The sequence below is a fragment of the Eleutherodactylus coqui genome, chromosome 7 (genome assembly GCF_035609145.1).
Source record: "Eleutherodactylus coqui strain aEleCoq1 chromosome 7, aEleCoq1.hap1, whole genome shotgun sequence".
Taxonomy (NCBI): Eukaryota; Metazoa; Chordata; class Amphibia; order Anura; family Eleutherodactylidae; genus Eleutherodactylus; species Eleutherodactylus coqui.
In genome coordinates this window covers 25946585-25958662 of record NC_089843.1, presented here as the reverse complement: position 1 = coordinate 25958662, position 12078 = coordinate 25946585, and the positions used below count along the sequence as shown (strand labels likewise).

At 48.5% G+C, this 12078-nt stretch overlaps 1 protein-coding gene across 1 annotated transcript in view; it reads right to left on the bottom strand.

The window, feature by feature from the left end:
* LOC136573449 (vomeronasal type-2 receptor 26-like) overlaps positions 1 to 12078 on the bottom strand; it is a 67624-nt gene that overhangs the window by 48697 nt on the left and 6849 nt on the right. The window contains exon 2 of the mRNA XM_066574738.1: positions 9373 to 9496. Within this exon, the coding sequence (XP_066430835.1) occupies positions 9373 to 9496 (124 nt within the window). The remainder of the gene's footprint in view (positions 1 to 9372; positions 9497 to 12078) is intronic.

The window sequence follows — 12078 nt, the reverse complement described above, 5'->3', positions numbered from 1 at the left end:
CCACTGCGTATATTCAATGAACAATAACTGTGTTGTGGCCCTGCCTACACAATTCTGTCCCTGTAGTATCAATGGAGGGTGCAATGCTCTGCACAGATGATTTTTAGAAAAAAAAAAAAAGGAACACTGCTAACAGCAGCCAGCACAGTACTGCACACACTTCAATTTGGCCCTAGAAAGGACCGTTAAGGTTCTTGAAGGCTACACTCACTCCTAACACTCTCCCTGCCTATACACCACTTCTGTCCCTAATGCCGGGTGCAATGCTCTGCACTGCCGATTTTGAGAAACAAAAACACTGCTAGCAGCAGCCTGCACACAGGTAGATGTGGCCCTGAGAAGGACCGTTGGGGTTCTTGAAGCCTACACTGACTCCTAACGCTCTCCCTACAGCAGCACCAGCACGATAGTACTTTCCCTCAGTTAACTCACAAGGCATGTGTGGCGAGCCGCGGGAGGGGCCGACTTTTATACTCGGGTGACATCTGATCGCCCCAGCCACTCACAGCAGGGGGTGGTATAGGGCTTGAACGTCACAGGGGGAAGTTGTAATGCCTTCCCTGTCTTTCAATTGGCCAGAAAAGCGCGCTAACGTCTCAGAGAGGAAACTGAAAGTAACCAGAACACCGCGTGGTGCTCGTTACGAGTAACGAGCATCCCGAACACCCTAATATTCGCACGAATATCAAGCTCGGACGAGTACGTTCGCTCATCTCTAGTGTTAGCCTGTCGGCACTGTCGGTTGACAGGCGGGTACGCTTATCTGTGATGATTCCCTCAGCCGCACTAAACACCCTCTCTGACAAGATGCTAGCCGCAGGACAAGCAAGCACCTCCAGGGCATACAGCGCGAGTTCAGGCCACGTGTCCAGCTTCGACACCCAGTAGTTGTAGGGGGCAGAGGCGTCACGGAGGACGGTCGTGCGATCGGCTAGGTACTCCCTCACCATCCTTTTACAGTGCTCCCGCCGACTCAGTCGTGACTGGGGAGCGGTGACACAGTCTTGCTGGGGAGCCATAAAGCTGTCAAGGGCCTTAAAGAGTGTTGCCCTGCCTGTGCTGTACATGCTGCCTGATCTCCGCGCCTCCCCTGCTACCTGGCCCTCGGAACTGCGCCTTCTGCCACTAGCGCTGTCGTATGGGAATTTTACCATCAGTTTGTCCGCCAGGGTCCTGTGGTATAGCAACACTCTCGAACCCCTTTCCTCTTCGGGAAGGAGAGTGGAAAGGTTCTCCTTATATAGTGGGTCGAGCAGTGTGTACACCCAGTAATCCGTAGTGGCCAGAATGCGTGTAACGCGAGGGTCACGAGAAAGGCATCCTAACATGAAGTCAGCCATGTGTGCCAGGGTACCTGTACGCAACACATGGCTGTTCTCACTAGGAAGATCACTTTCAGGATCCTCCTCCTCCTCCTTCTCCTCCTCTTCCTCAGGCCATACACGCTGAAAGGATGACAGTGGGCCAAGCTGTCTCTTCCCCCTCCTCCTCATCTTCCTCCTCCTCCTCACCGCGCTGAGATATAGACAGGAGGGTGCTCTGACTATCCAGCGACATACTGTCTTCCCCCGGCTCTGTTTCTGAGCGCAAAGCGGCTGCCTTTATGCTTTGCAGGGAACTTCCCAAGAGGCATAGCAGAGGAATGGTGACGCTAATGATTGCAGCATCGCCGCTCACCACCTGGGTAGACTCCTCAAACTTTCCAAGGACCTGGCAGATGTCTGCCAACCAGGCCCACTCTTCTAAAAAGAATTGAGGAGGCTGACTCCCACTGCGCCGCCCATGTTGGAGTTGGTATTCCACTATAGCTCTACGCTGTTCATAAAGCCTGACCAACATGTGGAGCGTAGAGTTCCACCGTGTGGGCACGTCGCACAGCAGTCAATACACTGGCAGATTAAACCGATGTTGCAGGGTGCGCAGGGTGGCAGCGTCCGTGTGGGACTTGCGGAAATGTGCGCAGAGCCGGCGCACCTTTCCGAGCAGGTCTGACAAGCGTGGGTAGCTTTTCAGAAAGCGCTGAACCACCAAATTAAAGACGTGGGCCAGACATGGCACGTGCGTGAGGCTGCCGAGCTGCAGAGCCGCCACCAGGTTACGGCCGTTGTCACACACGACCATGCCCGGTTGGAGGCTCAGTGGCGCAAGCAAGCGGTCGGTCTGCTCTGTCAGACCCTGCAGCAGTTCGTGGGCCGTGTGCCTCTTCTCTCCTAAGCTGAGTAGTTTCAGCACGGCCTGCTGACGCTTGCCCACCGCTGTGCTGCCACGCCGCGCGACACCGACTGCTGGCGACGTGCTGCTGCTGCTGACACATCTTGATTGCGAGACAGAGGTTGCGTTGGAGGAGGAGGAGGAGGGTGCTATAGTGGAGGAAGCATACACCGCCGCAGATACCACCACCGAGCTGGGGCCCGCAATTCTGGGGGTGGGTAGGACATGAGCGGTCCCAGGCTCTGACTCTGTCCCAGCCTCCACTAAATTCACCCAATGTGCCGTCAGGGAGATATAGTGGCCCTGCCCGCCTGTGCTTGTCCACGTGTCCGTTGTTAAGTGGACCTTGGCAGTAACCGCGTTGGTGAGGGCGCGTACAATGTTGCGGGAGACGTGGTCGTGCAGGGCTGGGACGGCACATCGGGAAAAATAGTGGCGACTGGGAACTGAGTAGCGCGGGGCCGCCGCCGCCATCATACTTTTGAAGGACTCCGTTTCCACAACCCTATACGGCAGCATCTCCAGGCTGATAAATTTGGCTACGTGCACGTTTAACGCTTGAGCGTGCGGGTGTGTGGCGGCGTACTTGCGCTTGCGCTCAAACACTTGCGCTAGCGACGGCTGGACGCTGCGCTGACAGACATTGCTGGATGGGGCCGAGGACAGCGGAGGTGAGGGTGTGGGTGCAGGCCAGGGGACGGTAGTGCCTGTGTCCTCAGAGCGGGGTTGGATCTCAGTGGCAGGGTGGGGCACAGGGGGAGAGGCAGCGGTGCAAACCGGAGGCGGTGAACGGCCTTCGTCCCACCTTGTGGGGTGCTTGGCCATCATATGTCTGCGCATGCTGGTGGTGGTGAGGCTGGTGGTGGTGGCTCCCCGGCTGATCTTGGCGTGACAAAGGTTGCACACCACTGTTCGTCGGTCATCTGCACTCCCAGTGAAAAACTGCCAGACCTTTGAGCACCTCGGCCACTGCAGGGTGGCATGGCGCGAGGGGGCGCTTTGGGAAACAGTTGGTGGATTATTCGGTCTGGCCCTGCCTCTACCCCTGGCCACCGCACTGCCTCTTGCAACCTGCCCTGCTGATGCCCTTGCCTCCCCCTCTGAAGACCTGTCCTCAGTAGGCGTAGCAAACCAGGTGGGGTCAGTCACCTCATTGTCCTGCTGCTCTTCCTCTGAATTCTCGGTGCGCTCCTCCCTCGGACTTACTGCCCTTACTACTACCTCACTGATAGACAACTGTGTCTCATCGTCATCGGCCTCCTCACCCACTGAAAGGTCTTGAGACAGTTGCCGGAAGTCCCCAGCCTCATCCCCCGGACGCCGGGAACTTTCCAATGGTTGGGCATCAGTCACGATAAACTCCTCTGGTGGGAGAGGAACCACTGCTGCCCAATCTGAGCAGGGGCCCGAGTACAGTTCCTGGGAGTCAGCCCGCTCCTCAGAATGTCTCATTTTCATGGAGTGAGGAGGCTGGGAGGAAGGAGGAGCAGCAGCCAGAGGATTCTGAGTTGCAGCAGTGGACGGCGCAGAACTGTGGGTGGACGATAGGTTGCTGGAAGCACTTTCTGCCATCCACGACAGGACCTGCTCACACTGCTCATTTTCTAATAAAGGTCTATCGCGTGGACCCATTAAATGTGCGATGAATGTGGGGACGCCAGAAACGTGCCTCTCTCCTAATCCCGCAGCAGTCGGCTGCGATACACCTGGATCAGGAGCTCGGCCTGTGCCCACACCCGGACTAGGGCCTCCGCGTCCTCGGCCGCGCCCACGTCCACTAGGCCTACCCCTACCCCTCAGCATGCTGTATTACCAGTAATGCAGAAACAGAACGCTGTAATTAAATGTGCCACTTATTGGCCTGTGGTTGGAGGCTGAGTTCGCTTACGGAACGCCAGGAAATAATTTGGTGCAAGCCTGCTGTAACACTTAGCTGGCTGCGTATGATTTTGTAGAACTACTACACCCAGCACACACAGACCCAGAACACTGAGCACAGTGACAGGCAGGCCAAATAGATTTTTTGCCCAATATTTTGTAGAAAAGGCCCACTGCCTATATTCAATCAATAATATGTCTTCTGTCCCTGCCTCCAAACTTCTGTCCCTGGAGTGTGTCACAGAACTGCAGAGTGTTGCACTGTTAACTGCAACACAGCGGTGATTTCAGAGCCCAGACAGAGCCATGAAATAATTTGGCGCAAGCCTGCTGTAACACTTAGCTGGCTGCGAATGATTTTGTAGAACTACTACACCCAGCACACACAGACCCAGAACACTGAGCACAGTGACAGGCAGGCCAAATAGATTTTTTGCCCAATATTTTTTAGAAAAGGCCCACTGCCTATATTCAATCAATAATATGTCTTCTGGCCCTGCCTCCACACTTCTGTCCCTGGAGTATTACTGCAGGGCGCAATGCTCTGCACGGCCGATATACAAAAAAAAAAAAAAGTGCAACACTGCAAAAAGCAGCCTCCACGCTACTGCACACGGTTAGATGTGGCACTAAGAAGGACCATTGGGGTTCTTGAAGCCTACAATAACTCCTAACGCTCTCCCTGCCTAAGCACTTCTGTCCCCGGAGTATTACTGCAGGGCGCAATGCTCTGCATGGCCGATATACCAAAAAAAAAAAAGTGCAACACTGCAAAAAGCAGCCTCCACACTATTGCACACGGTTAGATGTGGCCCTAAGAAGGACCGTTGGGGTTCTTGAAGCCTACAATAACGCCTAACACTCTCACTATAGCAGCTCCAACACGATAGCACTTTCCCTCAGCTATGTCAGAATGCATCTGTGGCGAGCCATGGGAGGGGCCGATTTTTATACTCGGGTGACACCTGATCTCGCCAGCCACTCACTGCAGGGGGGTGGTATAGGGCTTGAACGTCGCAGGGGGAAGTTGTAATGCCTTCCCTGTCTTTCTATTGGCCAGAAAAGCGCGCTAACGTCTCAGAGATGAAAGTGAAAGTAACTCGAACATCGCGTGGTGCTCATTTCGAATAACGAGCATCTCGAACACGCTAATACTCGAACGAGTATCAAGCTCGGACGAGTACGTTCGCTCATCTCTAATAGTTATATATGATATATAGCAGTAAAATTGGGAAAATGCAATTAATTTTTAATTTGAATATAGCAATATTTCTATTTTAAATAATAATCTTAGTAGTCATTTATAGTTATAGATAATTTATGTTTTTAAAGATATTGTGAAGTATAATAGATAATGAATAGTATAAGTGAGTAAACCGGACTCTTAAATAGCATGATTTGCTGCTTTTTATGAATGGGGAATTGTAGTAGTACGTAAAGGGTTACATTACCTGTGAAAGACTAATGACATGACGTGTCATTTCACATGATGCAGGGGGCGGCTCCGAAAGTCGGCGTCTGAGCTCTCTCGTGAGTCCAAGTAGTTTCGAAAATGTGTACTGTGTTATTCAATTGTATGCCTGAAGAGAGCGGGTTATCCCGCAGAAATGCGTAGCAACGAAGTAATAAATCATTTAAAGTTATTTACGGACATTGTGTCCTCTCTTTCTGCTGGAACCCACGAGTGCGGGGGAAATTTTTCTATTGAATACCAGAGGTTATGCAAACAGCCCGATTACGGCTGTAAACCCCAGAGACGCTCTCCGGTGATCGGATTCGGGACTCCAGGGACGTTACAAGCCAGCTCGGATACAAGGTGTCGGTCAATCTCCTTGGCAGGAGTTTTGGCCGAGCACCAGGTGAGTACTTAAAAGTATCTCACAATTTTGAAAATCGTTGTGTGTGAGTAGGCGCTGATTCCTGTTTTCTTAAACCTCTGTAATAAATGTTGTCTGGAATACGGCTGAACCCTCACCCTTTTCCCCCCACCCTTGGTCGAGGGTCTGAGCTGGCTGATTCACTTTATTTCACTGCTCTCTCAGTCTGTAATTCTGAATTCTCGGTTGGACAGGAATAACTCACACCGGCATCAACTCTGTACATTCATTTTCTTTGATTGTAAGTGATAACTCATTTCTTGAATAAAAAGAGATTGTTAAAAAAAAAAAAATAGTTTCAGTACGTGATATGATACGTTAAATAGTACAACTGAAAAAATAATACAACTTGTCCTGCAAGAAAAAAAAAAGCCCTCCTACAGTTACATTGATGAATAAAGTAATGTTACATTTTTATTTATTTTTTTAAACGGGGGGGGGACGGACGAAAATGGGACAAAAAGGCAGCATCATTAACTCTTTCCAATCCAATTTTGGATTCAAGGTTTCCTAAAGGACTTTCTCTTTTTGCTGTTATACAACGGTGCCATCTGCTGGCTAAAGCCAGTGTGTGCACGCCAGAGAGGCTCAAACAGTGGAGTGGCTGGAAACAGATGGTAAGATTACCCTGCCGGATGTCTTCTGACATTGGAGTTGTACAAGCTTCAATCAGAATGTAGGAAGACGTCAGACAGTGGATTGGAAAAAGGGTTAAGGGTTAATGGGTTAAAGGACTAGGTGGAATGCTATCTGGAATATTCCATATATTTCTTCAAGCTGTACTTCCGATTTGCGATAAAAGTTTTGCTTATGATCTTTAAAAAAATTCCAGTTTAATTGCAAATGTTTTTTAGGAAAAACTTCAATTGAAAGATCACATTAAGAATCAGAAACTCATTTTATGAGAAATATTGCTTCTGACAAATAATCATGTGCATTAAACCCGGAAAGAAACCTTTAAAGACGTCAAAAAGTGTATGAATTTTAGAAATCCATTATCATCACCAGAAACCTTTTGTATAAAACGTAATGTTATTCAGATTATCATTTTTGTCACATTTACTAATACTATTGACATATGTAACTAATTCTATGTAATCTTATATTGGATGTGCATGTTATTACACTATTACTATTCTTTAAGGCCCATTTACACTGGACGAATGTTGGCCAAACGATGCCCGGCACTCGTCCGTGTGTGTACTCGCTGCCGTGCTGCTGCACAGTAGAGAGTATGGTGGCTTGCTCACAGAGCGGCTAGTAGGGGGACGGGGCAGCTGGAGGAGATTTCAATCCTCGCTATCCCCCTCTCCTCTTCATTTACATTAGCATCGGCCATTCAGTACTGAGCGGCTGCTGTTTGAACTGAACAATCATCTTCAGGATTTTAAAGCAGTATAAAATCCTGAACGATCATGTTCAGTGTAAACATCAGCCATTCAGTACTGAACAACCACTGCTAAAGTGAATGGAGAGGGGCCCGGGAGAGCGAGGGGTGAAATTTCCTTCAGCCGCTGCGGCCCTCTGCTGGCTGCTCTGTGAGCGAGCCAGTGATACTCACTCCTGTGTAAAAGCACAGGAATATGCGGGGACGAGTGTTGGGCATCGTTTGCCCGAAATTTATCCAGTGTAAATGGGGCTTTAGCATAGTATATAGTATAGGAAAGAAAAAGACCTTTTCTGGATCTTGTGATCTACAATGAACAGCCTTGTACTTAACAATGCAGGTTCATCTTGGGAAAGACTTTGAGGCAGGGAGAGAACAGGTATCTTAGAGGTCAAGCTCCTATGCTTCAATGATGATAGGAAGATGGGAAATGATAGAGAAATTAGGCGCCCTTTAAGAATACTGAGAACTTTCAGACACCATGAATTTAGGTCAGGGTGACCCTTCCTCTAGTTTGTGATGGAGTGTTATGTGGCTAAAGTTGGGAGATATACTTGGAAACAGGAGGATGTTGTCTTCACTTATAATCTCCTAAGCATATGGGACATAGCAGCAGTAGGAGGATGTCCAAGGTTGAACTTTTAACAATATGTGACATTTAGCAATGGTAATTTAACATGCAAAGTTTGCAGTTTCTCAATAACTATAAATGAGAAAATTATATTTGTGCCAAAGTATTACCAAATTCTTGATTGATCACTTTATGTGTGATGTATCAGATGGCTAAATGAATTTTGGTATATAATACACTGAAAGAGGATGACAGTTCAGATTCTTATCAAAACCAAAAAGAGTTGTCTGTTTTCTTTAAGAAAAGTTGCGGCTGAAGCCATTTTGATCTAGCTGGTTTACATTTCTGTAACAAGAGAAAGTCATCATGGTTTGTGGCTGCTCTGCTCCTCAGGGAATGGACACCTTGTAATCATTAAGGGAACAATGAATTCTAGGGCCGATCAGAACATCTTATAGGAGAACGTAAGGGTCGCCGTCCATGACCTCCAGCTGAGGAGATGCTGGGTGATGTAACAAGACCATGAAATAAAGCACACAAGTAAAACATCTAAAGAATGCTAATTAATAAGATTTATGTTTGGGAATTGCCAAGTCAGTCATGACTTTAACCCTTTGGAGATAATATGGCATTACCTGGAGAGGGCTGTGCATGCCAGATATCTCAGACATACTAATGAATTGAAATCCATTTACAGGATGGAATGATCCAAAGTTCCAGCTCAGTGATGTGCAAATCTTATTTGTGCCTCCAGGACATGTTTAGTGGTGATTGCTGCTATAGAAGTATTATATATGTTATCAAAAAGATCCTGTCACCCCTCAACAACACCATGTACCAAGTTATTAAGTTATGGTGCTGTTAGGGGATGTAACAGAGCCAGGCGATGTTTTTTTATACACACCCACTCCCTGGTTCCTGCCACTGATGTCCATGCGCCACACAAAAATCATACTCTTTTCAGATTGCTTTCCATGCTTTCCCCCATAGACGTCTATAGGAGAACGCACACATGGAAATCTGAGATTTCAGTTCACTGTGTGACTTCAGTGGTGAGCAACACAAGAACCGGGGAGCAGGTAAGTATAAAAATATATATCACCCAGCTCCCTGTCACCTCCCTAACAGGACCAGGACTAACTTTATGGTGTTATAGGGAGGTGACAGGCTTGCTTTAAATTTATAGGTTCACATACTTTTTCCATGCATTCTGGATGATTATTTAAGGTGTTCAATACAATATATGAATGGCAGAACGTCTTTGTTTTTAGTTTAGTTTTAGAATGTTTGTCTATTTGTCTATAATTGTGATGGACCTGACACATTTTATTAGTAATGATTGTAGAAATACAGGTAATTATAAAAAGGTAAATTTATTTTTTCTCTCATGTTTATATCCTCTTGGCTCATTACGGTCATCATCACCTACTGCTCATACTACCATATACCAGTTATATTGGATATCTCTCCTTCTGCACACGGGACGCAGTCATAGCAGCAGACATGGATCGTTTCTCCAGTTTTTTTCCTACTTCCAGGTAAACATTGGTCCGAGCAGCGGGATACTGGGATCTGTAGGAAAAGACAAGAACCTTCACTACAAAGATAAAACACACATGTATGATAAGTAGAGATGAGCAAGCACCAAAATGCTCTGGTGCTCGTTGCTCGAGTCGAAGTTTCCGCAATGCTCGAGAGCTCGTTTCAAGTAACGAACCCCATTGAAGTCAATGGGCGACTCGAGCATTTTTGTATGGGACCGATGCTCCGCATTGGTCATGACTTGTGAAACTCTGGAAAACCTCAGAAAGTCATGGAAACACCACAGATCCGGATAGGGAAGGGCAGGGCAGCATGCATGGCTGCATCTCAGGCTCCCAGGTCCCACTATTAAGCCAAAATGGGGGCAAGAGTCTGGCGTCACCCCCCTAACAATTTTTACTTTGGACAAACCCTCATTAGCAAGGCACACCTTAGCTAAGCACCACACTACCTGCAAGCAAGGACAATCACTGCCTGCGGGTGACACCGCTGCCTCTTCTCCTGGTTTACATGCTGGCATTGCTGTCCAACCCCACCGCACGATCCTGCATCCACAGCGCACACAAAAGTGTCCCTGCACAGCGTTTAGCTGTCCCCATGCCACATGCTCGCTTCATAGCCACACCACCCTCATGTCTATTTATAAGCGCGTACTGGATGAGGAAGAACCGGTTGGCAGGGCCAGGCAGCGACCCTCCTTGAAAGTGTGGGCGATAGCCCACAATGCTGTTGAGAATTGATGATAAATTGACGATCGATCATCATTCCAATCCTGTGCCACCTCTGTCGCAAAATTGTCAGGAGCTGAAAACGTGGGCATAAAGGGGACTCAGATGCCAGCACTTCTACACATCTCCACAATGCAGCAATACTCTGTGTAGGACGCACGTGAGCGGCCCCAGGGACAGGATCCGTCCAAGCCTCCATCTTGTGTGATCCAAGGTGCCGCAAGTTGCATAGCAATGGGAAATCTATGTGTCTCCACACAATTCATTCTGTGTAGGTGTTCGATAGCTCAACACCGCAATGGAAAGTCTATGAGTTCCGTGGGCTTGCCTATGCTGTCAGTGCACAAAGATGGTATTACACAAGAAGAAATCAGAGGATTCAAACATGGCAGAGTTCCACCCCGCCAAGGACCTTGGCCCACATTTCTACCCAAGTCAGTCAGCGTATTTGTGTCAGACAATAAAACACCGCTATGGGAAGTCTTTGTGCACTCACAGCATAGGTGAGCGAAAGGAACCCAAGGAAAGTATTGAACATGAAGCAATTTCAGTGCCCAGACATGGCAGACTTTCACTCCGCCCAGGACCTTGGCCTCTGCCCACACCCTCAGCAATCGTGGGCATAAAGCAGACTTTGATGCTAGTACAGCTGTGAACATCTTATTTAATTAGTTGCGGTTGCTTTCACCGCTCCAAAGACTGGATTAACCAGGAAGAAGTTCCACAGTCCCAGCCTAGCGTAGTTGCATTTCCCCCAGGACATAGGTATCTGCCCACACCTTCAGCAATTGTGGGCATAAAGCAGACTCTGATGCTAGTACAGCTGTGAAGGTCTCATTAATGCAGTAACGCTCGTCTTCTTTGGCCCAAACCAGTGTCTCAGATAACTGTGGTAACATGTGAGAAAATACATGATGCCCAGTGCTGATCCCCTGACCCCAAGCAGGAGGAGGAGGTGGTCTTACAAGGCAAAGAAACCATGACCAGGACCCGCTACAGTCTGTGTGGGAAGTATGTGAGCGGGCCCTTGGTCAGGCTCGGTCACAGCAAACACCTTGTGTGACCCAAGGTGCCCTGAGTTACATAGCAATGGGAAAACCCATGTGCCCACAAAACTATTCATTCTGTGTAGGTGTCGGATATCTCAAATCGACACCGCAAGGGTAAAGCCATCTGCACTCTGCACCCTCCCCAAGTCAGTCAGTGTATTTGTGCCAGACAGGTAAAACACCACTATGGGAAATCTTTGTGCACCCACAGCATAGGCGAGCCAAAGGAACCCAAAGACAGTAATAAGCATGATGAAATTACAGTGCCCATACATGGCAGACTTTCACTCCGCCGAGGACATAGGCCTCTGCACACACGCTCAGCAATCGTGGGCATAGAGCGGACTCCGATGCTAGTACAGCTGTGAACGTCTCATTAATTCAGTAATGCTCCTCTTCTTTGGCCCAAACCAGTGTCTCAGATAACTGTGGTAACACGGGATAAAATACATGTTGCCCAGTGCTGATCCCCTGACCCCAAGCAGGAGGAGGAGGTGGCATTACAAGGCCAAGAAACCAGGACCAGGACCCGCTATAGTCTGTGTGGGAAGCACGTGAGCGGTCCAAAGGTCAGGCTCGGTCCCAGCCTCCACCTTGTGTGACCCAAAGTGTCCTGACTTACATAGCAATGGGAAATCCATGTGTCCCCACACAGATAGCTCAACACTGCAAGGGGAAGTCTTTGAGTTCCTTGGGCTCGCCTATGCGGTCAGTGCAAAAAGAAGGTATTACACAGGAAGAAATCAGAGTGCCCAACCATGGTAGAGTCTCACCCCGCCAAGGACCTTGGCCTCAGTCCACATTTCTGCCCTAGCCAGTCAGTGTATTATTTGTG